This window comes from Ranitomeya imitator, chromosome 1 (genome assembly GCF_032444005.1).
Source record: "Ranitomeya imitator isolate aRanImi1 chromosome 1, aRanImi1.pri, whole genome shotgun sequence".
In the NCBI taxonomy this organism is placed as follows: Eukaryota; Metazoa; Chordata; class Amphibia; order Anura; family Dendrobatidae; genus Ranitomeya; species Ranitomeya imitator.
The window spans coordinates 251,663,316-251,689,997 of record NC_091282.1 but is presented as its reverse complement, the minus strand read 5'-3'; the positions used below and the strand labels follow the sequence as shown (position 1 = coordinate 251,689,997).

Below are 26,682 nucleotides of genomic sequence, written 5' to 3'. Positions count from 1 at the left end.
AAACCAACTGTGCGCCCGTGTATCCCACGCCTGTGTATTAACATTGTCCACCTTGAAATGACACCTCTCCCCAGACAGGACAGTGGAGTGAATTCGTAGTCTTCAGGGTCAGAGTTCCTTTCAAATGTCATTGCCGCCATTAGCAAAACGCAGCTGACTGGGAAGCGCTGCCCCCTTGCGGCATTAACCGCTAATTGCACTTGATTAAATTTCTTCTCTCGCAGCTCGGATTTGCCAGTAGTTATCATGGCCGCCTCTGCATCTCTGGGCGGATGTTTCCGACGTACACGTTCCTCTTTTGGCGGAAGGAGGGCAGGGAAAGTCAAGGCAGTTCGGATAACTTTATTAGTCTGTGTCTATAGTGACAAGCACTGGCTACAGACGCGTTATAAATATTTTGTCCTGTTTGGTTTTGGCGCTGCCGCTTACCTGGAAATGTCGCCCGAAGGCAGGAAAGTGCAGTTTCCCGAGTGGGAGACCGGAAAGCGGCGGCTTCGGTACCTGTATATATGTCCTCCCTGCTCGTTCCGGCTGCAGCATGGCCAGAAGGCAGAGGTCTGTATCCGCAGCTCCTGCAGGGATCGCCCCCAGCTAGTACAATGCTGTTATTCTGCCCTGACTGTTGGGGGCTGCAGACTGGGGTCCTTCCTTTCCTCTGCTACATTGTGTGGGACAATTGCTTACAGTCACTGATACTTTGAGGCGACTTACAGGGTGTATGACTTAAAAATTGTACAATAATCAGCTTCATGAAGAAGAACCTGGGCAATGACTATATAGTTCATACAGCCTTCTACCCTTAAGCTGGAGTCACACATAACGATTTCGTTAACGATATCGTTGCAACGTCACGCTTTTGGTGACGTAGCAACGATCCCGCTAACGATCTCGTTATGTGTGACAGCGACCAATGATCAGGCCCCTGCTGGGAGATCGTTGGTCGTTGGGAAATGATCAGGACCTTTTTTTGGTCGCTGATCACCCGCTGTCATCGCTAGATCGGCGTGTGTGACGCCGATCCAGCGATGTGTTCACTTGTAACCAGGGTAAATATCGGGTTACTAAGAGCAGGGCCGCGCTTAGTAACCCGATATTTACCCTGGTTACCATTGTAAAAGTAAAAAAAAAACAAACCACTACATACTCACATTCTGATGTCTGTCACGTCTCCCGCCGGCGTCCATAGGGTTAAAACTGTTTTCTGCAGGAGCGCTGCTAATGCACGCGCTCCGGCCGATAGCTTCCGTTTACTGACTGTGTCAGCGCCGGCCGTAAAGCAGAGCACAGCGGTGACGTCACCGCTGTTACTGCCGGCGCTGACACAGTCAGTGCAGGGAAGCTATCGGCAGCAGCGCGTGCATTAGCAGCGCTCCTGCAGAAAACAGTTTTAACCCTGTGGACGCCGGCGGGAGACGTGACAGACATCAGAATGTGAGTATGTAGTGTTTCTTTTTTTTTTTACTTTTACAATGGTAACCAGGGTAAATATCGGGTTACTAAGCGCGGCCCTGCACTTAGTAACCCGATGTTTACCCTGGTTACCCAGGTGCTGCAGGGGGACTTCGGCATCGTTGAAGACAGTTTCAACGATGCCGAAGTCGTTCCCCTGATCGTTGGTCGCTGGAGAGAGCCGTCTGTGTGACAGCTCCCCAGCGACCACAGGACGACTTCCCAACGATCACGGCCAGGTCGTATCGCTGGTCGTGATCGTTAGTAAGTCGTTAAGTGTGACTAAAGCTTTAGGCTAAGATCAGATTGTATTCAGGCCACAGATCAGGGGCTCCATCAGGACTAATGCTTTAGTCACACTAAACGACTTACCAACGATCACGACCAGCGATACGACCTGGCCGTGATCGTTGGGAAGTCGTTGTGTGGTCGTTGGTGATGCCGATCCAGCGATGACAGCGGGTGATCGCGACCAAAAAAAGGTCCTGATCATTCCCCAACGACCAACGATCTCCCAGCAGGGGCCTGATCGTTGGTCGCTGTCACACATAACGAGATCGTTAGCGGGATCATTGCTACGTCACAAAAAGCGTGACGTTGCAACGATATCGTTAACGAAATCGTTATGTGTGACTCCAGCTTAACGCCTGTAGCCATGAATAATGGGATTTGGACAGAACCCCCCCTCCCCCAATGGAGCCATTCACTGTAACGAGGCAGTGTCACTTTCTACTTCGGGTGAAATCCCCCAGAGTCACAGACCTGTGAACTGTAACTCTTTCAAGGACCGGTCATGTCCCCAAATCTGCAGATACTGGGTTACTGTGCAGCTAAGGATACTTTCACACTAGCGTCAGATTCGGCCCGTCGCATTGCGTCGGGCTGAGATTCCGACGCTAGCGTTTGATGCGCCGCACAACGGGTGCAGCGGATGCATTTCTCCGGCGCATCCGTTGCCCCATTGTGAGGTGTGGGGAGGTGGGGGCAGAGTTCCGGCCGTGCATGCGCGGTAGGAAAAAGCGGTCCGTTGGCAGCAAAAAACGTTACATTTAACGTTTTTTGCTCCCGGCGGTCCGCCACAACACGGCGCAACCGTCTAACGACGGTTGCGACGTGTGTCAATACTTCGCAATGCGTCGGTAATGTTACTCTATGGGGCAAAAACGCATCTTGCAAACAACTTTGCAGGATGCGTTTTTTCCCCTAAACGACACATTGCGACGTATTAAAAAAACGCCAGTGTGAAAGTACCCTAAGTAGTGTTACAATGTTGTCAGCACCTCACTGAAAGTGCAGCTACCAGGCGAAAATGACCTTTATTCGTGCTGGGAGCCGCCAGCTTTCAATCATACAGGTGAACCTGCAGCAGCCGCCGTCCGAGAGGGAAACCAAGCGGGAGGGAAGGTGTATTTAAAGGATTGGCCCCTCCATGCAGCACCGAGGGCCTGTACTTGGTGCAGTGATTCTGGGCCAGACAGCATTGGAACACTGCTAACCAGCAGATTAACCCTATGTCTATAGGTAATGTTACTGGTGACACCTTTGGCAGTGGTTTAACTGCAGGTCCCTCTTCGCTCTAGAGGAGACCTGAACGCTCGGCCAAGCTTTAGTTCGGCACCTAAACAGATCTCACTGTTTTTTTTAAATTAATTTCATTGACTTAAAGGGGTTTCCCACAAAGTACGTTTTAATTAATAGATATTGTAATAATTATAATTTCCACTATTGGATGTGTCTAAATAAAACGTTCCTGTGCTGAGATAATCTTATAAATGTGCTCCTGCTGTGTACTGTGTAATGGCTGTGTCTGACCATACAGGAACAGGTCTGATCATAGCACAGCTCCTGGGCAGGGGAGGAAGCAGAAGAGTATACAGACATTACAGCAGGGGATCACAGCTGATTATTTTTGTAAGGCAAAACATTTCGCTGCCTGTTTAAGTAATGTTTTACCTCAAGGAAAGAATCGGCTGTGATCCTCTGTTATCCGGTCTGTACACTCTTTTTCTCCCCACCCTTCCCAGGAGCTGTGCTATGATCAGACCAGGTTCCTTCACGGTCAGACACAGACACTACACAGTACACAGCAGGGGCACAATTATAAGATTATCTCCGCACAGGAAAAAAAAAATGTAAACAAATCCAATTGTGATAATTATTATTCCAAGATCTATTGATTAAAATGTTACTTAAAATTTACTTTGTTCGTGGGAAAACCTCTATAAATTATCCCCTTTAAGACTTTGGACGTATAGATACATCAAAGGTCACCCCCCCCTGTTTATGGGCTCCAGCAATGAGCCTGCAACTTTTCTGCCTTTTTCTCACATGATCTGCTGTGAAGATACTGAGCTTGAACTGCAGCAACCTCATCACTGACTTTTTTCCATGGTGCTGAGGTCACTGCAGTTCTGCACTACTAGGAACGCAGCCTCAGTGACTGGAGGTAACCTCGATGATGTCACCACTGGTCAGTGATGCTGCTCTCACAGCAGTTCAATCACCGTCTATTTATCCCCCAGATGTGGATTACGGCATTGGACAGAAAGTTGGATAGGTGAGACCTATTGTTGTTTTTTACTTCTTTTTTTATTGCAGAGGATGAGGGATTCAGAGGAGTTAGGCGAGTATAACTGTTTATTTTTAAATAAAAATGGAAAACTGTGTTTTGTTTTATTTCTAATAAAAGACTTTATTCTGGCGGTGTATTTACTATATAACTATAGGATTAGTAAATGATAGGTGTCTTAGATGCCTCTCCATTACTAACCAGTGGGCTTGATGTCACCTGACAATACAAAGATGACATCAACCCCACAAATATGAACCCCACCTGCCACCGCTACAGGGCAAGTGGGAAGAGCCGGGCAAAGCACCAGAATTGCTGCATCTAATAGATGTGCCCTTTCTGGGCAGCTGCGAGGCTGCTATTTTTAAGCTGAGGGGGCAATATTCATGGCCCCTTACCAGTCTGAGAATACCAGCCCCCAGTTGTCAGCTTTAGCAAGGCTGATTGTCAAAAATAGGGGGACCCCACACCATTTTTTTTAATCATTTAAATATAACAGCACGGAGAGCCCTCTATCCTTGATAACCAGGTTTTCTGACAGCTGAGGTTTGCAGCCCCCAGCTGTGAGTTTTGCCTGACTGGTTAAAAAAAAAATATAGGGGAACCCACACCGGATGTTTCATTTATAATATTTATAGCGCAGGCGGTGGGTGAGGAATACTCCCATCAGCTGCTGCTGCTACTGTTATTAGCAGCATTAGGTGTAGCCTGATGGGAGTAATAGTACCATCAGGCGCCACCTGCTGTCATTGTTCTCACTTGAATACAACTCTCATCATTCATGCTGATCACCAGCAGGGGAGAATGATAAAAGGCATCTTCAGCACCCGGCGCCGGGGAACAGCACTTACTGTACCACTTCTTCCCTGGCTCCCGTCTGTGTGATACTGATGCGGCACACGGGAGCCACACGTGTGCCACAAGTATTACACGGACACTGACATCTCTGATACCGGAAATATTAGGACGTGTGAAACCAGCCTAAGGCAGTGTTTTCGAACACCAGTCCTCAAAGCCCAACAACAAATCATGTGTTAAGGATTTCCTTAGTACTGTACAGCTGATGGAATTATCCCCCCTGCCATACTAAGGAAATCCTGAAACATGATCTGTTGGTGGACCTTGAGGACTGTAGTTGGAGTGCATAGTGTTTTTGACAACAAGACTAATCCTTAGACTACACTATTTTAACTGGAACTTCTAAGGGAGTGGGAAAAATATATAAAACCTGTAAAAAGTGTTTTTGAATCTACGGTAACTTTATGTTTGTTTCACAGGATGACATGATCCCCGTCTTCTTGGGTAGTGATGTTGTTTCACGGACTGGAATTCGAACCGAAAATCATCCTAAAATCCATGCCAAGTTTGCAAAGAAGGGTCTGGCTGCAAGGCTGAACTTCAGCCCCGGTAACTGTTGTCGGTTCTTTTACAGTCAGCTGCTGATCCTTAATACCTAGAAATATAGACCGCAGATACCCCCAGAATTCTGCCAGTGAAAGGGAATGCCACTGTCATTGTATGTAAAGGCTTGTACTCCATGGCTGTTTCTATAATGAATCACATTGAACAACAGGCTCCTCCTGGTCAATTATAATTAGCACTTCAAATCTCCGCAATTAAAGGGGTTGTCCACTACTCGGATAACCCCTTCTCAGTCCTTAGGTTTCCCCCTTGTAAAATATTAACACCTATACTCTCTTCCGGTGCCATTCCAGCGGTGTCGGCATTGCCTCTAAGGGATCGCCTGACATTGTGTCATAATCCCTGCGGCCCATCGATGCTGGCTTTACTCTCCCTGCTCCTTTCTAGTTAAACCTAAGTCCCTAAGCAGAGGAAAGGTGATCATCTTGCAGTTAACACTTGAATAAATAAATGTTATATTTCACGTTTTATTATTATTATTGTACCATTAGTGCAAAGGTTTATTTTGTTAAACAGATGTTTTGTTTCTTTGCAGATTTTAAGTTTGACAAGCTGCGGCTGCCTGCCGGATTGAACAGTCTCTGGTTTTATAGTATCCAGGGAGTTTTTAAAGTGGCCTTTGATTTGTACAGCAGAGAGGAGCAGCTTGCAGTCATTGAAAGTCTTCAGGTACCTGCTCTATGGCTATTGGTAAATAAGTATTAGGCCGGGGTCACACTTGCGTGTACTATGCGAGAAACTCGCATCAATACCCGGTACTTGGGACCGGAGCGTGCGGCTGCATGTATTTCTATGAAGCCACACGCTCCGGTCCCGAGTGCCGGCGGCAGTGCCGGGTATTGATGCGTGAGACTCACATTGCACACACAAGTGTGACCCGGCCTTAGTAGCATTTACTGTCTATATAATGTATGTGGTGTTAATCATAGAGATTAAAGGAGTTTTTAAATTAAATATTATCTAATGATACATTAATGATGCATTTGTAAATAAGAAAGTCTATTAAATGCTCTTTAAAGGAAACCTGTATTATCAGCTCAATAATTCTATTAATTAGTAATAGACAAGTTCAAGCATACCTTCCTGGCCACAAAGGAATATTGCATCACTAAAATGTCAACTTTAAATGTTTATGTGAGTGATGGTGGGATCACTCATGGCCAGTGCACCGATCCTTTGCATTATTTTCAGCCACGTGCCAGTCCCAAAGGCTCAGTTAAAATTCGTTCAGTGCTGCTACATGACAGTTCAAGAAAGCAAAGAAGTGGATGTGTCAGGACAAAATTCGCCAGATCAATAGTTAAAATCTAATACACTTTATTAAGCGTAATTGATAAAAACAACAAAGTACAAATAAATCTGGTGCTATAGACAAAGATTAAAATTAGTGGATAAGCGCATGTGGGAACCCCATTAATACAATGTATAATTCATAGATAAATATAGAACAAAAGTAAATATGAATCACTATTCAAGAATATGTAAATATATACCAAGAAAAGCTGGTGTAGCTCACAGGGAGGTAAAGCGTAATAAATGTGGATAATCGGTTGTACTAAGATCACCCACCAAACACCCGATGCCTGTTTCACAAATGCTTCATCAGTCTCCTGGCCCTGAGGAAGCATTTGTGAGATGCGCATTAGGTTTTTGGAGGGTGATCTTAGTAAAACTGATTATCCACATTTATTACACTTTAATAAAGTATTATTTATTGATATGACTAATTTTGTCCTGGCATACATACCCCTTCTTTGTTGTTTTTTTTTTTCCCTTTGTCTTTTTCAATTTCTATAATGCCTTTTTGGGACACATACATTTCGTAGGATTGCATGCTTCGGTAGTTTATATGACAGTTCAGCAGCGCAGAACAGATATCAATCCAGCCTATGATGGTAACGCTAGGTGGGGGAACCCTATCCTAAAACTTTTGACAGGTTCAAGTTTTTTTTAGGGTATAAAGGAAATAGGTCAAATGTGGTGACAGATCTAAAATATTAACCCCTTAATGACCCCAGCTTTTTTTGTTTTTCGCTCCCTTTCTTCCCAGAGCCATAACTTATTTTTATTTTTCGTCAATGTGGCCATGTGAGGGCTTATTTTTTGCGGCACAAGTTGTACTTTTGAACGGCATCATTGGTTTTAGCATGTCGTGCACTAGAAAACGGTAACAAATTCCAAGTGCGGTGAAATTGCAAAAAAAAGTGCAATTCCACGCTTGTTTTTTGGTTGGCTTTTTTCCTAGGTTCACTAAATGCTAAAACTGACCTGCCATTATGATTCTCCAGGTCATTACGAGTTCATAGACACCAAACATGTCTAGGTTTTTTTTTTTATCTAAGTGGTAAAAAAAAATTCCAAACTTTGCTAAAAAAAAAAAAAAAAATTGCGCAATTTTCCGATACCTGTAGCTTCTCCACTTATTGAGGTCTCGGGTTGGGAGAGGGTTTTTTTTTTTGCGTGCCGAGCTGACGTTTTTAATGATACCATTTTGGTGCAGATACGTTCTTTTGATCGCCCGTTATTGCATTTTAATGCAATGGCGCAGCGACAAAAAAAACGTAATTCTGGCGTTTTGATTTTTTTCTCGCTACGCCGTTTAGCGATCAGGTTAATCCTTCTTTATTATTGATCGGGCAATTCTGAACGTGGCGATACCAAATATGTGTATGTTTTTTTTTTTTTTTTGTTCTATTTTGAATGGGGGGTGATTTGAATATATATATATATATGTACGTACGTGTATGTATGTATGTATATATATATATATATATATATATATATATATATTTTTTTTTTAAATCTGGCATAACCTGATCGGCTCTTCTACATAGGAACAATGATCAGATCGCTCCTATGTAGCTGAATTACAGTATTGCTATGAGCGCCAACCACAGGGTGGCACTCACAGCAATCTGGCATCAACAACCATTGAAGTCTTCAGGAGACCTCTGGTTGTCATGCCAAAGCATCGCTGAGCCCCGATCACGCAACGGGGGTCGGCGATGCGTGCATTTCTGGCCCGATGGCTGGAAGCACTAGTTAACACAGTTTGACAGCGGCATTTAACTGGATAATAGGTGTGAGCGGATCGCGATTCCCCCCACGCCTACTGCGGGCACATGTCAGCTGTTCAAAACAGCTGACATGTCCCGGCTTTGATGCAGGCTCATCGACAGAGCCCGCATCAAAGCGGGGGTTCTGTCCTCGGCCGTACTATTCCATCCGAGGACAGAAAGGGGTTAATATGGAAATTCAGGCTATAGGACTAAAGGTACCTTCACACATAACGATTTCGTTAACGATATCGTTGCAACGTCACGCTTTTTTTGACGTAGCAACGATATCGTTAACTAAATCGTTATGCGTGACAGCAACCAACGATCAGGCCCCTGCTGGGAGATCGTTGGTCGCTGATCACCCGCTGTCATCGCTGAATCGGCGTGTGTGACGCCGATCCAGCGATGTGTTCACTGGTAACCAGGGTAAATATCGGGTTACTAAGCGCAGGGCCGCGCTTAGTAACCCGATATTTACCCTGGTTACCATTGTAAAAGTTAAAAAAAAAAACCAGTACATACTCACATTCCGATGTCTGTCACGTCCCCCGGCGTCAGCTTCCCACAGTGACTGTGTCAGCGCCGGCCGGCCGTAAAGCAGAGCACAGCGGTGACGTCAGCCGGGGGACGTGACAGACATCGGAATGTGAGTATGTACTGGTTTTTTTTTTGTTTTTTTTTAACTTTTACAATGGTAACCAGGGTAAATATCGGGTGTCACGATTCCCCTGACCGCTGTCACCAATTGGTCAGGATTCACACCGTGACCGTCACCCCTACGTCACGGATTGAGGTGACTTTAGGCCAACAGACGGCTATCACATGTGCAGGGGGGCTTATCTTAGTTATCCCTCCACTCCACGATGTGATGAAAAACCACACACAAGGCTATTGACCTCTTAGTTTACAGCAGGGGCTTATTTTAGGTATCCCACTGCTTTTCTATATACCACGAACTGCAGGGATTTATGTATATCCCGCTTACAGTTCCACTTAACACTTGCAGCTCTCTGGCGCCCCCCTTACTCTCAGGTCAGATTAGATACTGCACCTAGGGTAATTAGTCGCCAGACAGGCTGCCTGCTATGTACTGGCTATTGGGCACGCTGCAGCGACGCGATAACTACTCCCACTCAGGCAGGAACAGTAATTATCAACGCCGCAGTCGCTACAGCATCACTCAACAGTCAGCACACTCTCGCTGCCAGCAGCTTCGATTAAACGGGTCCGAAGCTAACCCAACACAACAGTAACAGTAGCGTATTACCCTTCAGAAGACCTAGGGTACGGTTTAGAACAGGAGAATGAACTAATATTAAATATTATATCCCATAAAAAAATTAGGCAGTGCTTTATCAAAAATATTTTATAAAGATGTTACAAATGAGACAATTGCAAATATGTACAAGGGTAATTATAACATAAAGGGAATAAATGAGAAAAAGTAACACACATGTTCAAAGCATGACAGGCAACCAGGCTAGGGCAGTTTTCCATACGTCCCAGCTCAAGGGATGTACTCAGCTCTTCCAGGAAAATAGGACAAGAAGCAAGCTGGGGATGTGTGCAGACAGTTATAGCTTAAGCCTGTAACATCCCAGAAAGGGGTTGGATCACCTCGTCCCTCCTACCTCTTCAGTTAACTCATTTTTTCTAATCTATATCTAATTTCGATAACTCCGCTACAAAACATGTTATAGTCCTAACAAATCCATCATTCATCTCGGATTAACGTGAGCATTCTAATGAGATCAAATATGTCCTATCTGGGATACATATTTACAGAGAAATCCCTACTTCTTTACCAGATGGAGTTAGAAGCCCGTGTTTCGCGGGATGGGTAGATACACCGAGTGAGAATAAGAATATATATTTTCGTATTTCAAGCTTAAATCGTTTGCCTAATATCTAACAAAAACTAAACAAAGAATCTTTCATGGATCCTCGAAGTTTCTACTTCACTTATAGCTGAACAAGAGCTTACACAGGAAATGCCGGTCGTAAATACCTTTGGCTCTCCTAACCCCCACACTCTCCGAGAAGGAAAGCCAAGAATTTGCAGCTACAAACTGTTGCAGTATCACTCCAAGAAGGGGAACTTAGCCCACGCAGGCTAGCAAGAAAACTAACTTATGATATACATTTTCCTCACACCTCCCCCTTCAGGTGTGCGCTAGGGAGGCAGGACCTGATGGTATGCCTCCATGGGCACCTCAGTAGGTTCACCCTGGCGGGAGAGTCCATCTGCATTCCCATGCTCTTTGCCCGTTTTGTGTTCAATGGTGAAGTCAAACTGCTGAAGGGCAAGGCTCCAGCCTAGCAACCTGCCGTTGGTTCCACCCATGACGTTTAGCCAGCGCAGAGGGTTGTGGTCGGTCACCACAGTGAAGGGGCGACCATACAAGTAGGGCTGCAAGCGCTGCAGGGCCCAGACTATGGCCAGGCACTCCTTCTCGATGGTGGAGTAGGCCACTTCCCTCGGCAAAAGCTTCCGGCTCAGGTATAACACGGGGTGCTCTTGGCCCTCCGAGTCAACCTGGCTGAGCACAGCACCAAGGCCAAACTCGCTGGCGTCGGTCTGCACCAAGTACGGTCGACTGCTGTCGACTGCTTTCAACACAGGGGCGTTGCACAGTGCGGTTTTCAACGCCTGGAAGGCCCCCTCACAGCCATCCGGCCAGTTGACGATGTGGGGTAGCTTCTTCCTGGTGAGGTCCGTCAAAGGTTTTGCCAGGCTACTATAGTGCTGTACGAAGCGCCTATAGTACCCTGCAGTGCCCAAGAAGGACATCACCTGTTTCTTGGTCACGGGAGTGGGCCAGTTCACTATCACTCCCACTTTGTCAGGCTCTGGCTTCAGGGTGTTCCCGCCTACCCGGTGCCCCAGGTAGTGAACCTCCCTCATGCCCATCTGACACTTTCCCGGCTTGATAGTCAGTCCTACTTGGTGAATTCGCCTGAGCACCTCCTTGAGATGCTGCAGGTGTTCCTTCGAGGAGGGACTGAAGATGGCAATGTCATCCAATTACGCCACGGCGTACTCCTCCAGTCCCTGAAGCAGGAGGTTGACCATCCGCTGGAAAGTGGCAGGGGCATTCTTCATGCCGAAGGGCATGACCGTGGACTCGTACAGTCCAAAGGGTGTGATAAAGGCGGACTTCTCCTGTGCCTCAGGGCTCAGGGGAATCTGCCAGTATCCTCGACTCAGATCCATTATTGTTAGGTAATTTGCGGCATCTAACTTCTCAAGCAGCTCCTCGATGCGCGGCATTGGGTGCGCATCCGAGGCTGTGATGGCGTTGAGCCCCCTGTAGTCCACGCAGAACCGGGTGGTCCGGTCCTTCTTTGGCACGAGAACTACAGGTGATGCCCACGCGCTCTTTGACCGTCAAATCACCCCCAGCTGTAACATCTCATCAATCTCTTGGCGCATAATCTGCTGCACCTGGTCAAAGATTCGATAGGGTGTTAGCCGTAGTGGGGCGTGATTCCCGGTGTCCACCTCGTGGACTGCTAACTGAGTCCTCCCAGGTCGGTTGGAGAACACGACCCGGAAGGGTTCCAGTGTGGTTTGCAACTGCAACCGCTGGGATTCAGTTAACGAGGCGCTTACCTCCACGTCCTCGATGGACCCATTGGCCTTGGCTTGGGCCAGCATGTCCAGGAGGGTGTCTTCCTCCCCGTCTTCGGGCAAGCTGCAGACCGGTAGGACGAAAGGTTCACGTTCGTGATGAGCCTTCATCATGTTGACGTGAAAGGCCTTTCGCCTACCCCGAGCGTGGTCAAGCGTGACCACGTAAGTGACCGGGTTGAGCTGTTGGTGGACGACGTACGGGCCCTCCCAGGCTGCCTGAAGCTTATCCGTTGGTACGGGGACCAGCACCCACACCTTTTGACCCACGTGGTAGGTCCGCTCCCTGGCGTTCTGGTCGTACCAGTGCTTCTGATCAGCCTGAGCCTGCGTCATGTTGTCATGCACCAACTGCGTCAAGGTCTGCATCTTGTCACGGAAGCGCATGACATACTTCACTATGGACACTTCAGAAGGGTTCGGCTCCTCTTCCCAGGATTCTGTTACCAACCCAAGGGGTCCCCGGACTCGCCTGCCGTACAGGCGCTCGAAGGGGGAGAACCCCGTCGAGGCCTGCGGAACCTCTCGGTAAGCGAACAGCAGGTGTGGGAGGTACCGCTCCCAGTCGCGCCCTTGAGCCTCAACGAGCATGCGTAGCATCTGTTTGAGGGTACCATTGAAGCGTTCACACAGGCCATTGGTCTGTGGGTGATACGCACTCGATACCAGGTGCTTCACCTGCATTCTCTTACAGAGAGCCTCCATTAGGCGAGACATAAATTGGGTCCCTTGATCAGTAAGCATTTCCCTGGGAAACCCTACACGTGAAAAGATGGCCAACAGGGCATCCGCCACCTTATCTGCCCTAGTTGACGACAGAGCTACTGCCTCTGGGTACCGGGTAGCGTAGTCTACCACAGTAAGGATGTATTGCTTTCCAGAGCTGCTGGGCATGGCCAGCGGGCCTACAATGTCCACAGCGATCCTCTGGAAAGGCTCCTCTATCACTGGCAAAGGGATCAGGGAAGCCTTAAGAGCAGGCCCCGCCTTCCCCACTCTTTGACAAGTGATACAGGAGCGGCAGTAGTTTGACACATCTGTCCCCATCTTAGGCCAATAGAAGTGTTGAGACAGCCGGGCCTTAGTTTTGCTGATCCCCAAGTGTCCAGCTAGCGGGATCTCATGGGCAATCCGCAACAACTCACCCCGGAATTGCTGCGGGACGACCAGCTGTCTTTCCCTCAACCACTCCTTTTGTGATTCTCCGGGTACTGTCTCCCGGTACAACCTTCCTCGTTCCCAGAACACCTTCTCCTTATCAGCCTCGGAGAAGAGCGTCCCGGCAAGTTGTCTCAAACTCTCTAGGCTCGCATCTGTGTGCAGAGCGGCCTGAAACTCCTGGCTAGCGGAAGCCAAAAGCGACGTCAGGGTCCCTTCCCCACGGGAACCCTCTTGGACCTGCTCTGGGTCCACCTCTGGTTCAGTCACAGTAATGACTGAGGAGGGTCCGGAAGGCAGACAGTTATCTGCGTTCCGGGCACTCTGACTGCGGGTGACAGCAGCTACGTAGGCTGTCTCCCCGGGGGTTTCTTCAGACCCATCAGCCGGCGCTGTTATGGGCTCTACCTCCCCATCCACCCCCAACACTCCAGGGGCAGTGCTACTTATGGGCCAGTTACCTTCCTCGGTGGCACTGGTCACTTTCATGGCATCACCTTTCTCACGGTTCCCATGCATCTCCCCATTTCCTGTAGCACCGACACTTGCCCCTGTTAGGGGTTCCTCAGCCGTCTCACTCCACAGAGCGACGTGGCTGGGCACGCCTGTACTTATGGACACATTAACCTTCACAGAAAAATCATTATCAGGTTCAGCTGGCACAGGTACAACATTTTTACCATCAATCCTAGGGAAAAAATGGTTATTAGATGCATCATTATAAGATAAAGCATGGTCAGGTAACACATGCGATTTCCCATCATCATCATCATCAGGGTTAACGTTACCCTCATTAGTAGATTGGGGAGGGGTGTCAGGGACGTAGTATGCAACCATCCTCCCCAAATCAGTCCCCAACAAAACATCAGTGGGCAAATTATCAGACAGCCCCACTTCTTTCACCCCGCTCCCGGCACCCCAATCAATAAAAACCCGGGCCATCGGTAAGGGACAGCTGATGCCCCCAATCCCAGTGACAGTTAGGGTTTTCCCCGGAATGATTTCTTCAGGGGCCGCCAGTTCGGGTCGGATGAGGGTTCGTTCAGCCCCGGTGTCCTTGAGGCCTGTAGCAACATGGCCTCCCACAGTGCTGTACGTTGTCACACACCCTCCCAACCACACCACCCACCAAAAGAACTGCTGCATTAGGCCCTGGGGCCTTGGCTGGGGTGTTCTTCTGCTTGGTTGGGCAGGAGGGACTGATATGACCAGTCTGATGGCAGGTGAAACACTTGCAAGGTTTGGTGGTAGGTCTGGTGCTGTTGGCTACGGGGACAGGACCTCTGGAGTGCTGGCTGGCAGGGATACTGGCGTTGGTTGCAGGCTTACCCCCTCCAGCTGGTGGTGACTGGCTTCCACACTTCCGATCTACGGCCTCATAGGCATCGGCAATCTGCGCTGCTTTCGTCACGTCTTTGGGTTCTCTGTCCATCACGAACTGTCGCACCTCAGCTGGGCAAAGATGAAAGAACTGGTCTTTGATCATCAGGTCTCGCAGCTGTGCAAAGGTGGTCACTGACAGTCCTTGGGGCCACTGGTCAAAGTGGGTCCCCAGTCCATGCACCACATCACTGTAACTGTTGTGTGGGCCACGTTGGAGGGTCCGGAACTTTCTACGGTACACCTCGGGTGTAAGCTGGTACTTGGCTATCAGAGCCTACTTGATGGCCTCATAGTCACCATCTTGTTCTTGAGGGAGGGCAGCAAACGCCTCCAGAGCTTTGCCTCTCAGCCCTGGTGTCGGGTATCGGGCCCATTCATCTGTAGGCAGCCGATACTGTCTGCAGGCTTTCTCAAAGGCCCGCAGAAACGTGTCCAAGTCTCCGTCCTTCTCCATAACAGGAAAGTGATCGGGCCGGGGCTTAGGCATCTGAGCGCTGCTGGGCTCACGGCTGGACTGGGACGACCCCTGCATTTGCAGTCGGGCCATCTGCAGCTGGTACTCCCGCTCCGCTTGCCACTCGGCTCGCTGGGCCTGGGCCTCTCGCTCAGCCCGGGCCTCTCTCTCAGCTCGGGCCTCTCTCTCGGCTTGCTGGGCCTGGGCCTCCTGCCGGTATTTCTGAATCAGCTGCCGGCGTCCCTCATGGTCGTCAGTGGGGAATTCTTTCAAGGCCGCCTGCAGGTGGGGGTCCAATTCGCCCGGATTGCTAACAGGGCCGGCATTCAGTGGTTGGACCTCTGCTGCAGCACCATGTTCGCTGGTGCTGGCTTCTGCGGCCTCTGGGCTCTGTGACCTGGCTTGGTCTGCTTCGAATTGCACCAGGTCAGCGACCATTTGAGCCTTGGACTTGTCCTGGGGGTTCAGGCCATGGTACATGCATATCCCAGCAAGAATGTCCTTCTTCTGCTGGTTGTACCAGGCTTCCCCTTTCGCAGCCATGGTTGCCAAATAAAAGATAGGATAGAAAAACGAAGAGGAAGGGAGGGGATAATTACCAGTACACAATTGTCTCAAGACTAATAAAACACTGAGTTCATTCTCCAAACTTATTTGCGCAGAGTCCTCGCAAGAACTTTCTGCAAGTTTTTAGTGAGAGGAATGATTACTCAAACCAAATCACTAATGCTCTAAGATATCCCACCGCCTTGCCACCAAATGTCACGATTCCCCTGACCGCTGTCACCAATTGGTCAGGATTCACACCGTGACCGTCACCCCTACGTCACGGATTGAGGTGACTTTAGGCCAACAGACGGCTATCACATGTGCAGGGGGGCTTATCTTAGTTATCCCTCCACTCCACGATGTGATGAAAAACCACACACAAGGCTATTGACCTCTTAGTTTACAGCAGGGGCTTATTTTAGGTATCCCACTGCTTTTCTATATACCACGAACTGCAGGGATTTATGTATATCCCGCTTACAGTTCCACTTAACACTTGCAGCTCTCTGGCGCCCCCCTTACTCTCAGGTCAGATTAGGTACTGCACCTAGGGTAATTAGTCGCCAGACAGGCTGCCTGCTATGTACTGGCTATTGGGCACGCTGCAGCGACGCGATAACTACTCCCACTCAGGCAGGAACAATAATTATCAACGCCGCAGTCGCTACAGCATCACTCAACAGTCAGCACACTCTCGCTGCCACCAGCTTCGATTAAACGGGTCCGAAGCTAACCCAACACAACAGTAACAGTAGCGTATTACCCTTCAGAAGACCTAGGGTACGGTTTAGAACAGGAGAACGAACTAATATTAAATATTATATCCCTTAAAAAAATTAGGCAGTGCTTTATCAAAAATATTTTATAAAGATGTTACAAATGAGACAATTGCAAATATGTACAAGGGTAATTATAACATAAAGGGAATAAATGAGAAAAAGTAACACTCACATGTTCAAAGCATGACAGGCAACCAGGCTAGGGCAGTTTTCCATACGTCCCAGCTCATGGGATGTACTCAGCTCTTCCAGGAAAATAGGACAAGAAGCAAGCTGGGGATGTGTGCAGACAGTTATAGCTTAAGCCTGTAACATCCCAGAAAGGGGTTGGATCACCTCGTCCCTCCTACCTCTTCAGTTAACTCATTTTTTTTCTAATCTATATCTAATTTCGATAACTCCGCTACAAAACATGTTATAGTCCTAACAAATCCATCATTCATCTCGGATTAACGTGAGCATTCTAATGAGATCAAATATGTCCTATCTGGGATACATATTTACAGAGAAATCCCTACTTCTTTACCAGATGGAGTTAGAAGCCCGTGTTTCGCGGGATGGGTAGATACACCGAGTGAGAATAAGAATATATATTTTCGTATTTCAAGCTTAAATCGTTTGCCTAATATCTAACAAAAACTAAACAAAGAATCTTTCATGGATCCTCGAAGTTTCTACTTCACTTATAGCTGAACAAGAGCTTACACAGGAAATGCCGGCCGTAAATACCTTTGGCTCTCCTAACCCCCACACTCTCTGAGAAGGAAAGCCAGGAATTTGCAGCTACAAACTGTTGCAGTATCACTCCAAGAAGGGGGGCTTAGCCCACGCAGGCTAGCAAGAAAACTAACTTATGATATACATTTTCCTCACATCGGGTTACTAAGCGCGGCCCTGCACTTAGTAACCCGATGTTTACCCTGGTTACCCGGGTGCTGCAGGGGGACTTCGGCATCGTTGAAGACATTTTCAACGATGCCGAAGTCTTTCCCCTGATCGTTGGTCGCTGGAGAGAGCTGTCTGTGTGACAGCTCCCCAGCGACCACACAACGACTTACCAACGATCACGGCCAGGTCGTATCGCTGGTCGTGATCGTTGGTAAGTCGTTTAGTGTAACGGTACCTTTAGACTACCGAACAATCTGTGTGCCTCATATCAGATGCAATGTTGCTGAGAAATCCTCTTTTATCACTTTATATATGTGACCCCTTCCAGGCTCTGGGGTGGATGATGCCGGGAAGATAACTCTGCCCCCAGAGATTATTATACATGAAGGGGAGTTCCCTGTGTGAGACAAGTAACGAACACAGAACAGGAGAAATGAAATTTGTCTTCTTGCAAACATATTTCTTGCTTCTCTCTCAGCTCTGCTGTATTTCAACAATATTGCAGCCCTGTCTGCCTGTGAGATGGAAGCTGGAGCTTAGGGGAATCTGCAGATGTGTTAATTATAATTGCACACTACTCTGCAGTGAGATCAGAAGAGCAGAGAGCGGCCATTACACATCACACTGGTAACTGCCCGTCATGTAAAATAAGCTCTGGAGGCAGAGTTATCTCCCAGGCAGCGTCCACCGCAAAGCCTAGAAGAGGTCACTTGTATAACGTGATAAAAGAGGATTTCTCAGCAACAACACATCTGATATGAAACACACAGGGAGGACTATTTTCATCAACCTATACCCTATATGCCCATAGTAATAGTTTAGATAGGTCAAATGTGATGACAGATTCCCTTTAAACTATTGAATGATTGGAGCACTGACTTGATGGTTCTTATGACCAGAATATTGCTCCCTATATTTAGCTGACAAGCTCTTGTCGAAATAACTTTATCAGCTGCTTTTAAGTCTTCTTCTAAAGGCTAACCTGAATCCCCTGGAGAAATCTCATCAATGTTATTTGGCTAAGAGATTGCACTTTGCAAAGTTTCTCCAAATGTCCTGTTTAGCTGGATGACTGGGATATCGTGTAGCCTTAACCCTCTCATGGGCATGTTATTTAAAGGATTTATTTATGCAATTTCAACACTGTATAAATCAGTTCATCAATACAACATTGTATCAGTTTCATTCATCTAAACAAATTATATGGTCAGGCTTACAACAAAGCATATAAGTAACTGGAACATTGTTTCTACTCAAATCAAGCAGTGCAAGCTGCAAAAGTTAATGATACTACAAAGATCGTATGCAAGAGTAAATACACGTGCAGATATTAGATTTAAATCTTACTACAAATCTCCATCCCACAAATCTTCCTTACTTGACCTATCTATCGCAGTCAATGACATCATGCTTTCCCCTGTACCCGAAGTCCGCTGCCTCGGAGTAACCTTCGACTCTGCCCTGTCCTTCAAACCACACATCCAAGCTCTTTCCACCTCCTGTCGCCTCCAGCTCAAAAATATCTCCAGGATCCGTCCTTTCCTCAACCCCCAATCTACTAAAATGCTTGTGCACGCCCTCATCATTTTCCGCCTTGACTACTGCAACATCCTTTTCTGTGGCCTCCCTGCTAACACCCTTGCACCTCTCCAGTCCATCCTTAACTCTGCTGCCCGACTAATCCATCTCTCTCCTCGCTACTCCTCCGCTTCCCCCCTCTGCAAATCTCTTCACTGGCTCCCATTCCCTCAGCGTATCCAGTTCAAATTGCTAATACTGACCTACAAAGCCATCCACAACCTGTCTCCTCCATATATCTCTGAACTAATCTCTCGATATTTTCCCTCACGTGATCTCCGGTCCTCCCAAGACCTCCTTCTCTCCTCCACACTTATTCGCTCCTCATCCAATCGCCTCCAAAACTTCTCCCGAATATCCCCCATCCTCTGGAACTCTCTGCCCCAACACGTCCGACTATCAACCACAGTCGGATCCTTCAGACGGAACCTGAAAACTCATCTCTTCAGGAAAGCCTACAGCCTGCACTGACACCGCTGCTGCCTCATCACTATCGAAGCTACCGCCTCACCAACACCGGAGCTACCGCCTCACCAACACCGGAGCTCCTGCAACCCTCAACCTACTGTCTCCTTCCCCATAATCCTGTAGAATGTAAGCCCGCAAGGGCAGGGTCCTCGCCCCTCTGTATCAGTCCGTCATTGTTAGTTTGTTTACTGTATGTGATATTTGTAACTTGTATGTAACCCCTTCTCATGTACAGCACCATGGAATCAATGGTGCTATATAAATAAATAATAATAATAATACAACCTTCCAAGCGCCCGATCCCCATCAGCCCTCCTCCCAAGCCCTCGCGCCAGATACAACATACTACGTCATTCATTGTATTCGCAGGTCCTTTCTGTTTGTAAATGCGGTATCCACAGTAGCTGGCTTTTTACCCCCTACAAGTTTTCAAATTTGGGTACATTGCATATTGGGGTAAAGTGTCTTACACATTGTAACATATTTATTGACGTTATCCAGTATATTACACTTGGAGTGGTTTCCAGGCCATAATTTTCATGCACATAAAAGTATAAATCTAAAAAAAATAGCCCATCCTATGATCCGGATGCTACCTCATGTACAAGAACAAGTAAGCAGACTTGGGGAGACAGGATTCTGGGAAATTCAAACTGCTCATGCATAAATAGATGTAATTGTGACCCCTTGGCTTATATACGAGTCATGGTCCAGAAAGGGGGAGGGGAGCGGCAGAGCAGCGGCAGGAGCCAGTGGCTGTGACATCATACTCACCCTTCCCGCATCTCCACTCCCATAGGCATAGAACGCATATTCATTACCTTAATGAGCGGTACCACATGACCGCTCAGCACAGGATTAGCTGCCACGCCGGGACAACGGAGATGCAGGGACGTGCAGTGACCGTGCGAGGAGGGTGAGTATGACGGGAGAGCACGGGGGGGAGCCCAGTTGAGCCATGCATACAAGATGGGACAGGGGGGAGCCATGCATACAAGGGGGAGGATGCTGAGCCATGCATACAAGATGGGACGGGGGGGAGCCGAGCCATGCATACAAGGATGGGACAGGGGGAGCCGAGCCATGCATACAAGATGGGACAGGGGGGAGCCATGCATACAACAGAGGGAGCCACACAGAGCAGGACAGGACGGGGGGAGCCACACATTGCACGACAGGGAAGAGGGGACAATACATACCCGGCTTATACTTGAGTCAATAAGCTTACCCAGTTTTCCGTGGCAAAATTACGTGCCTCGGCTTATACTCGGGTCGGCTTATACTCGAGTATATATGGTAGTTTTTATCAGTTCAAATAAAATTGTACCTACAAGCAACCTGAAATTTCTGCGCCTTGATTTCTTTTGTTGGCAAAGACAGCACCATTTCCTGGTCCTCCTGTCTGGCAAGGGGTTGTCCGATCTTAGGCTACAAATCTGCAGTCCCTCTGAGACTGCATACTTGCGAATTCTCACAGCGTGTGCACTGTGTACTCTGCAGACTTGTACTCCAAGGCCGGACAACCCCTTTCAGTCTTTTAGGGGTGTGATAGACCCGTTTAGGAATTTTTTGTTCCAAACTAAATGTCTCATCACTCATAACCAAGGTGTAGTTTTTCTCCTCAATCTCCTTCCATTTCTCTTCTGGAAGGTTGAGTAGATCAGTCACCCAATTAGGATGAGCTTTATCAAATGGTTGATATTAGAGGTCTGAAGAAATGTGTATGCCTGAGTAAGAGTATTGCAGTATATAGTGAAAATCAAGGTTTCCTATCAACAGCCACAAGCTGGTCTTCATGGTAGCACTGTTGTGGCAAGCACAGGGTTTTCAGTATACCTCTGACTGCAATATCAACCCATCATCGCCATGCAATTTCGTCACAACGAGGCTGACGGCCACATGGAACTGTGTGCCACTCCCACCAGACCACACTGTAAATGTCACAGTTGGAGATTTGCAACAAAATTGAAGTGTTTAATGGCTGCTGTGCTACACCTGCTGTTACAGGCAGATAATGACTTAATAACACAGCCAGTATCTGCTTGGAATGATGCGGGATTAATTACTGAGCGTACATGAAGGACAGGAACCTGACATATGGCGTAATAGTACGTCATATGCCGGTAAGAGGTTGACGACCTTCTTCCAGTAATATTATAACATGCATAATATATCAGCTGTTGAGATCCAAGGCTATCAAATGTTTTTTACATGTACCTTATCTAACTAATAGCTTCAGTCTAATTAGATGTACCTGTGTCATTTCGGGGGGATTGCGCATATTACACCATTTTTAAACCAAGAATATAAGGGATTGTAGACCCACACTTTTAGGAGCAGCACCGACTCACAATCCAGTTTATAAAATTGCAATTGATATGCTTTTATGATACTTCAGTATCAATATCTGCCCTTGTTTCTGTTTCTTGTTTCTAGGAGCTGTGGAAATCCCGCCTTAAAGATGAGCCTCTAAAGAAAAGTTACAACCTAAGTACTTGCCTGGAAAGCAAAAATTACGTAGTTCCGTTATGTAACCAGGCTAAGGAACATGGAATCCATGAAAACTTTGCAGTCTCTGCTTCTTCACAAATTGGTGAGATTCTTAAAGTCCCCTGTAGGTTCTCAGAGCACAACTACTGCATGACCAGACCAAGTGGATCTAATGTGCGTTCACCACAGGACACGGCGGGCAGCGATTTAATTATCCTGCGGATTAAATCTCTCTTGGACTTGTGTTCAAGTTTGGAGATTAACCTAGAGAACCAACTGCTGAAGACCGTCATGGCTTTGTTGGATGTTGTAGGACAAATATTCTGTGGACACAGTTGCTTGGATAAGACGGTTAATAGCATTATGGAACTTCTGGAAGCTGTAAGTCGCGTAAACGACAATCCACAGAAGGAGGCATCCAATGTCTATGACAACCAATTGTTGTTTGAGGTTAGCAGCTGGTTAGGAAGCCGATATCGCAGTGAGAATGATCACATCAGTCATCAGGTAGAGGAGTTTAAAAGGAAACATATTGACCACATTTCAGACTTGCCGCCTGCTGAGGAATTGGTTGCTGCCTTATTTCCCAATGCAATGAAAGTTTTATTGCTCAAATGGATGGGACTGTCTGATGATGCTTCAGTTTCCAAACTTCAGAGTGAATATCCAATTTTACTCCTTATTTTGGAATTTGCAAATCACAACCTTATCACAGGAGTCTCTCACGTTCTTTACTCTTCTTTAATCTGTAAATAGCCAATTACGTACTCCAGTTCCATAATTACCGTATATACTCGAGTATAAGATTTTCAGCCCATTTTTTTTTTAGGCTGAAAGTGCCCCTCTGGGCTTATACTTGCTTGTCCCAGGGGGTCAGCGGGGGAGGAGGAGCGCCAGGAGTCGGTACCTGACACATCATACTTACTCCCTCCTGGCGCGGTCTCTGCACTTCCCTGCTTCTCAGATGGTCTCCGGCGTCAACAGCTCTTCCTGTGTTCAGCGGTCACATTGTGCTTCTCATTAAAGTAATGAATATGCACGTGACTCCACGCCCATAGGCGTGGAACGCATATTCATTACTTTAATGAGCGGTACCACGTGACCGCTCAGCACTGGAAGGAGCTGCCGCCCGGGACAACGGAGAAGCAGGGAAGTGCAGAGACTGTGCCAGGAGGGTGAGTATGACAGGAGAGGGTGAGCCATGCGATACTCACCTGTCCATATTCCACCACCGGGCCATGTCCTCTGGCTGTGATGTTCAGGTGGCTCGATGACGTGGTTAGTGCGCGGCGGTGGAATGGGGACAGGTGAATATCGCAAGTGCCGGGGGCCTGAGTCAGCGGCACCTGGCCCCCATAGCGTGCCGGTGTCCCTGCCTACTCAGGACACCAGCACCTGGTCCCCAGCGACGAGAGGCAAGTATGTCATATTTTTTTTCATCGCAGCAGCAGCATCTTATGGGGCCATCAACCTTTATGGAGCATTACATGGGGCATATTTTTTTGTATGGAGCATCTTATGGGGCCCATCATGAACTTTATGGAGCATTATATGGTGCGTATTTTTTATGGAGCATCTTATGGGGCCCATCATGAACTGTATGGAGCATTATATAGGGCTCCTGATTCAATATGGATATTCAAAAACATTTAACCTACTGATGTCTCAATTACCATATTTTTTGGACTATAAGACGCACTTTTTACCGGCTTACTGGGGGTTGCGGCAGTGATGTAGCAGCGTCCCTTCCTCAGGGAACCTGCGGGGGCAGAAGTGTGGCGATGCTGAAGCACGGAGTCAGCAGTGAGCAGTGCAGAGTGCATCATCATTTTCGCTGCAGCCATCTTCCTGAAGCCGTGGGCCGCTGGAGGCAGTGCATACGTGGATTGAGATCTCGACTTGGCCTCTCGCACTCCATTTTCCTGTGGGCTTCAAGAAAATGGCTGCCGGAGGCTGCGCTTGCACAGATTTAGATCTAGGTGGCTCTCAGCTTCAGGAAAATGACTGCCGAAGGCCGCATGTGCGCAGATTTAGATCTCGGCGGCCCTCGGCTTCAGGAAAATGGCCGCCGAGAAACCAATGATGCACTCGGCTCTGCTCACCATGGACATAGGGCTGTAGCATCGCCACATTTCTGCCACTGGCATCCTGAGGAAGGGCCCCTGCTCCATGCTCCATGCTCTGCTCTGCCTCACCCCCGACACCGGACCCGCAGCATCGCACTGCTGGGATACCCCGGGACTGCAGCATTGCCCTACTTCTGCCGCTGACGGCTTCCTGAGGAAGGGACTGTGTCTCCTGTGACCCCGCTCTACCACCGTCTGCCCTAAGGTAAGATGCCTTAAATTTGGACGATAAGACAGACCCCCATCTTATAAAAATCGTTTTGTTTTTTTTTTACTATTTTCCACCCCAAAATTTCGGGTGCGTCTTATGGTCCAAAAATTACGATAATTTTACTTTTATTGGTATTTATTTTTTAAATTTACCAGTAACTGCTGCATTTCCCACCCTAGGCTTATACTCGAGTCAGTAAGTTTTCCCAGTTTTTTTGTGGCAAAATTAGGGACCTCGGCTTATACTCGGGTCGGCTTATACTCAAGTATATACAGTAAGTTTCCTGTAGATTCTAATAAGGTGAACATCATGAAAGTCTATATTCTCAATGTCGGATTTCTATTGCAAGCATATTTATCTTTAATTTATTGATATGTAAAATATATAATTATACACACATACAATTATATATTTTGTATCTATTTGGCTAGGTTGACGCTACGCTTTTTCTTCCAGCACTTGAATAGGTTCACTGGAAAAAAACGCTTGCAAAACATTCTTCCTATTCATTTCTATGCAACAACTTGCTGTACATAGTATTAGGCTCTGAGCATCTTTTAAATGATTCAGACTTTTAAAAACTCCAAATATTTCACTCCTTCATGACCTATGACTTATAGGTATGTCATGGAATTCCACTTTATTTGCAATTTCACCGCCTTGGAATTTTTTTCACGTTTTCCAGTATGCTTTATGGTAAAATCAATGGTGTCGTTTAAAAGTACAACTTGTCCTGCAAAAAAACCAAACCTTCATACGGCCATATTGACATAATAATAGAAAAGTTATGGCTCTGGGGAAAAGGTTAGCAGAAATTCATAAATGGAAGTCCCCAAGGTGGTGAATGGGTTTTAAATAAAGTGATGTCCATTCTTCGGGTGTTTTCTGCTAGAAAGATGCCCCATACTTTACAATAGAAGTCAATGTGAAGACTAAAAAAAGCTCAGAAAACTCCTGAATCTTTGAGTGTTTTGTTAGCATTATCAATTCAAACATCGCTAGCGTTTTATTCATTGCTTAACCCTTTAATCACATATATGTACGTGATTAAGCTGGTGATCGGGTGTGCCTACAACCTGCAGTTACCACCACTCGACCAAGCCACTGCGCGACCAGCTCTACCCTCGCCTATTGTATCCTCACCCAACCCTTGTAGAGTGTGAGCCCTCTTGGGCAGGATCCTCCATCCTGTACCATTGTGACTTGTACTGTACTTGTTTTTATTATGTATACCCCTCCTCACATGTAAAGTGCCATGGAATAAATGGCACTATAATAATTAATAATAAGAGGGCTTAGGAGCTGCTCTCCCTCCGCACACTAAAAATACCAGCTATATTAACTAGCTAGCATTTGTCTCAACAGATGCGGCCATAGGTGAACATTGTTCAGGGATATTAACTATTTAAATGCCAAATATAAATCTGACGGTTTCATTTAAATGGAACCCGCACCGCTGCTCCCACTTACCAGCACCTTGCGATGCAATTATGAGGTGCTGATTACTACCTGCCTAAAGCCCCCATCGCTGCCATCCTTTTACCCCTCTGAAGCTCAGCTAGCTAATGAACTTCAAAGGAGAAGGAGATATACATTGTATACTACAATACTATTGCATTATATAAAGCAGGGGTGGGGAACCTTTTTTTTTGCCAGGGGCCATTTGGATATTTATACCATCATTCGGGTGCCACAGAAAATTATCAACTTGATAATGACCCTGCTATAATTGGTCAAACAATTGACTCACCCATTATGTGACGGCTGGAGCTGCTTCTTTTTGGTGCTGCTGTGATGTTAGGTGATAATGAACATGTTGATTCTCACAACTGCTTTTCCAGTTTTACATTGGTGGTCTGGAACGCAGTCAACCCCTTGTGATGAATTTTATAATGCATTTACTTCACATAGGAAATGCTGGGGCTGCAGAAAAGGTCATCGTGGTTCTCCAACCCTGATGGTCTAAGCAATAATAATTGGAAAATGAGAGGCTCAAGGCCGAATCCAGCCCTGCCCCTGGCTGTTTAACCTTTTCAAAGACTGTCATCAAAAGCGGTTGTGACATTTAGCAATTTGTGAGGGGGATCTCTCTCCCTCACTCACCCTATCTGCAATTGCTTGGAGACCATAGTTGTCAAGACAGCCGGAAGTTATACAACGACTTTTGGATATTATCTTAACAGCGGATGTTGAATCTCTATATACCTGTATTAAACATGAGGATGGTCTTGAGGTTGTCCGCTTCTTTCTGGGTACTAGCAACGGGGACAGCCATGTTTGTGATCTAATACTCGATTTGCTCCACTTTTGTCTTCACACAATTTTTTTGTTTTCAATGTTTTTTTATTTACAAAAGCATGGCCTGCATGCCTTAGTATGCCAACCCTTTCCTGGGCTACTGGGACAGGTTGGTGTTCGGTGATGGGTGCTGACAAGGTGGACCAGGTTCTCGACTTGGTAGATGCAGC

General features: G+C 47.0%; 1 protein-coding gene across 1 annotated transcript; it reads left to right on the top strand.

Moving 5' to 3' along the window:
• Positions 1-309: 309 nt before the first annotated feature.
• LOC138667337 (uncharacterized) lies at positions 310-26,442 on the top strand. The gene is made up of 4 exons (XM_069755573.1): positions 310-555; positions 5,296-5,425; positions 5,976-6,109; positions 21,824-26,442. The coding sequence occupies exons 1-4, from the start codon at positions 436-438 to the stop codon at positions 22,631-22,633; spliced, it is 1,194 nt and encodes a 397-aa protein (XP_069611674.1). The 5' UTR covers positions 310-435; the 3' UTR covers positions 22,634-26,442.
• The last annotated feature ends 240 nt before the right edge of the window (positions 26,443-26,682 follow it).

Excerpts from the sequence above, each read along its gene's own strand:
- LOC138667337 (XM_069755573.1), top strand. The coding sequence starts at position 436 with ATGTCGCCCGAAGGCAGGAAAGTGCAGTTTCCCGAGTGGGAGACCGGA. Across the intron at positions 556-5,295 it reads AGCATGGCCAGAAGGCAGAG|GATGACATGATCCCCGTCTT; the intron begins GTCTGTATCCGC and ends TTTGTTTCACAG. Across the intron at positions 6,110-21,823 it reads CAGTCATTGAAAGTCTTCAG|GAGCTGTGGAAATCCCGCCT; the intron begins GTACCTGCTCTA and ends TCTTGTTTCTAG.